At 35.7% G+C, this 2410-nt stretch overlaps 1 protein-coding gene across 1 annotated transcript; it reads right to left on the bottom strand.

The window, feature by feature from the left end:
* TIL (temperature-induced lipocalin) lies at positions 1-2194 on the bottom strand. Its single transcript, XM_011623844.3, has 2 exons — positions 1613-2194; positions 1-493 (listed from the first exon to the last, which is right to left on the bottom strand). The coding sequence occupies exons 1-2, from the start codon at positions 1982-1984 to the stop codon at positions 305-307; spliced, it is 561 nt and encodes a 186-aa protein (XP_011622146.1). The 5' UTR covers positions 1985-2194; the 3' UTR covers positions 1-304.
* Between the last annotated feature and the right edge of the window lie 216 nt (positions 2195-2410).

The following is a 2410-nucleotide window of genomic DNA, read 5'->3' as shown; positions in this document are numbered from 1 at the left end:
GAATACATAACAGGCCTCTGCAATTACTCATTATAAACTATGCAAATGCATCAAGACTTACTCCACATTATTAGTGAAACCAATCCCACCCCACTAACCAGTGAAAATATTCAAACTTGAAAAAGTAAACTGCACATTGGACCAACATGACCCTTTGCAATAACACCAAACCTAACTCTTAAAACTCAATCTTTCTATATAAATAAATCAAAAGACAACAAAGTGGAAACACAAATTCATTCAAAACATTTGATTGGAGCCTTCATTCATTTTGGAGGATGGAGAGGTCTCTCTTCATGTTTTATCATTTGCCCAAAATGGATTTGATCCACCAAATGCCTTTTGTGTCTTTTGGGCCATCATCTTCAGAAGGGGGTGGTGGGTCAGAGTGAGTGCTTCTTTTGAGTTTTGATATGTCATAGCCTTGCTCCTTGGCCTTATCAAGGAGTTGGTTATAAACCTCCTCATCCATCTGGTTTTGCCTGCAAAGAATCTACAAAAATAAAATTCACCCCACCCCAAACTCATCAGCAAAATGCCCACTCTTTTCAATTTTTATTAACTAACTACTCGCATAGATGCTCATTCAAGGACTACAAATATAACAAAGGAGAGGGAGAGGAAAATCATCAAAATAAATAGGGTGAGGTTTGTATAGGCTCTAAACAATCAAATTAGTGTCGAGAAATGTGGTTTTAATATTGAAAATCTTTGTGATAGCTTTAAAATATATATTCATATTTATTTATAAAGTTTAAAGCTATTCATATTTATTTATAAAGTTTAAAGCTTCAAAAATAGTATAGATCCATAGATCTCCGAAAACTTAAAAATTGACTGTCCTTATAAAATACATTATTTTTAATACTTAAAATCCAATTTTTTCTCATGTTCATGAGAGGGTCGGTTTGAAGAAATTTGAGCATCAAAACAACTTCTTCTAGCGAAATTTTTGATGCAGGCTCAAATTTGATTGTTTGAAGCGTTTTCTCAAATAATAAAGACTCACTTTGTATAACGAGTGAACCTTATGACCCTCAACGCCAGAATCTTGACTTCTAATTAAGCATTTAAATATAAATTTATATATAATTAAAAATCTTAAAAACTAGAAGGTCTGGATAATATATTATAAAATATATATTTTAAAAAATTATAATTCATCTGTCCTTCAGGTGGATTTTTTAGGTACACCTTACACCTGCGGCTGATGCCTTATATAAGCCTTTTTCAAATGATTAAGACAGGCAAGAGGAACCATTTATCAAATAATAAAATATGATCACAAGCCCAGTGAAATATCAAAAGGATGGGGTTCGTATGAGTCGGCCGACTCATATTTACATAAACGGCCCCCACTAAAATTCATTTTAGATGATTTTTTTTTTGGATAGATTCATCATCCGGGCCAAGATGATCATAAATATATGAAAACAAAAATAAACTTTTTAAATTAAAATTATAATGTTTTTAGTAATTTTTTTGTGCACCATCGTTATCTTGCGCCCGCTGACTCATCAAACAATTTTCCATAACAAAAACAGAGTAAAAATATCGCTCACAAAAACAGAGGGGGGAAGAGAGAGCGAGAGAGAGAGAGAGAGAGACATACCCACAAGTACCTCCTAGATGGCTGGCCAATCAAGGCATACTGATAATCCTCATCCAAGTACATAACCCAGTAATCCCCAGTCACAGGGATCACAGGAAGGAAAGGAGGCACATAAAATTTCACCTTCAATTTTGCCTCATCACTCTTTGGATCAGCCTTATAAGCACTTCCCTCAATATAACTCCTCTTCCCATCAAGCCAAGTCTCATTCAACACATTAACAGTTCCATCCTCCTTCAAAGTATAAGTGGCCCTGGTGTTTATCCCAGTTTTGGGTTGGAACCTTGATGGAAAAGAAGCAATTTCATACCATCTCCCCATGTATGTCTGCAAATCTATGCCCCTCACCACTTCTATCTTCTTATTTGCCATTTTCTCTCTCTCTACTGGAAACAGAGATTTCAGCAAACTTCAGAGAAATGGGTAGTGAGAAAAGATGAGAGATTTTGACAAATTTCAGAGAAATGGGTAGTAAGAGAAGGCAAATTTAGATGAATTGCAGGAGCGAGGTGGGTTTTTAGAGAGAGAAAGGAAGAAATCCGTAGTGAGAGAAAGAAGAAATTTGCAGAACTGTTATTGGTGAAATTGGAAGTGAGGGAAAGGAATTAAAGAAGGAGGTAGCAGATGCGAAGCTTTAGGGTTGAGATAAGGTGCTAAGCTGGCACGTGTGGATCTGGGGACTCGTGTCTAGTTTCAGCCGGTCAAAAAAAAAGTACAAGTTCTTTTTCTTTGGAACCAGGTTTTTATGAGTCCTCCGACTCATATTATTTTCATGCGGGCTCTCTTGATTACGTATTA

Source organism: Amborella trichopoda, chromosome 12, assembly GCF_054954075.1.
Source record: "Amborella trichopoda isolate Santa Cruz 75 chromosome 12, AtrichopodaSantaCruz75HAP2 v2.0, whole genome shotgun sequence".
NCBI lineage: Eukaryota > Viridiplantae > Streptophyta > Magnoliopsida > Amborellales > Amborellaceae > Amborella > Amborella trichopoda.
Note: the sequence above shows the minus strand (reverse complement) of the source record. Positions and strands in the feature narration are given on the sequence as shown.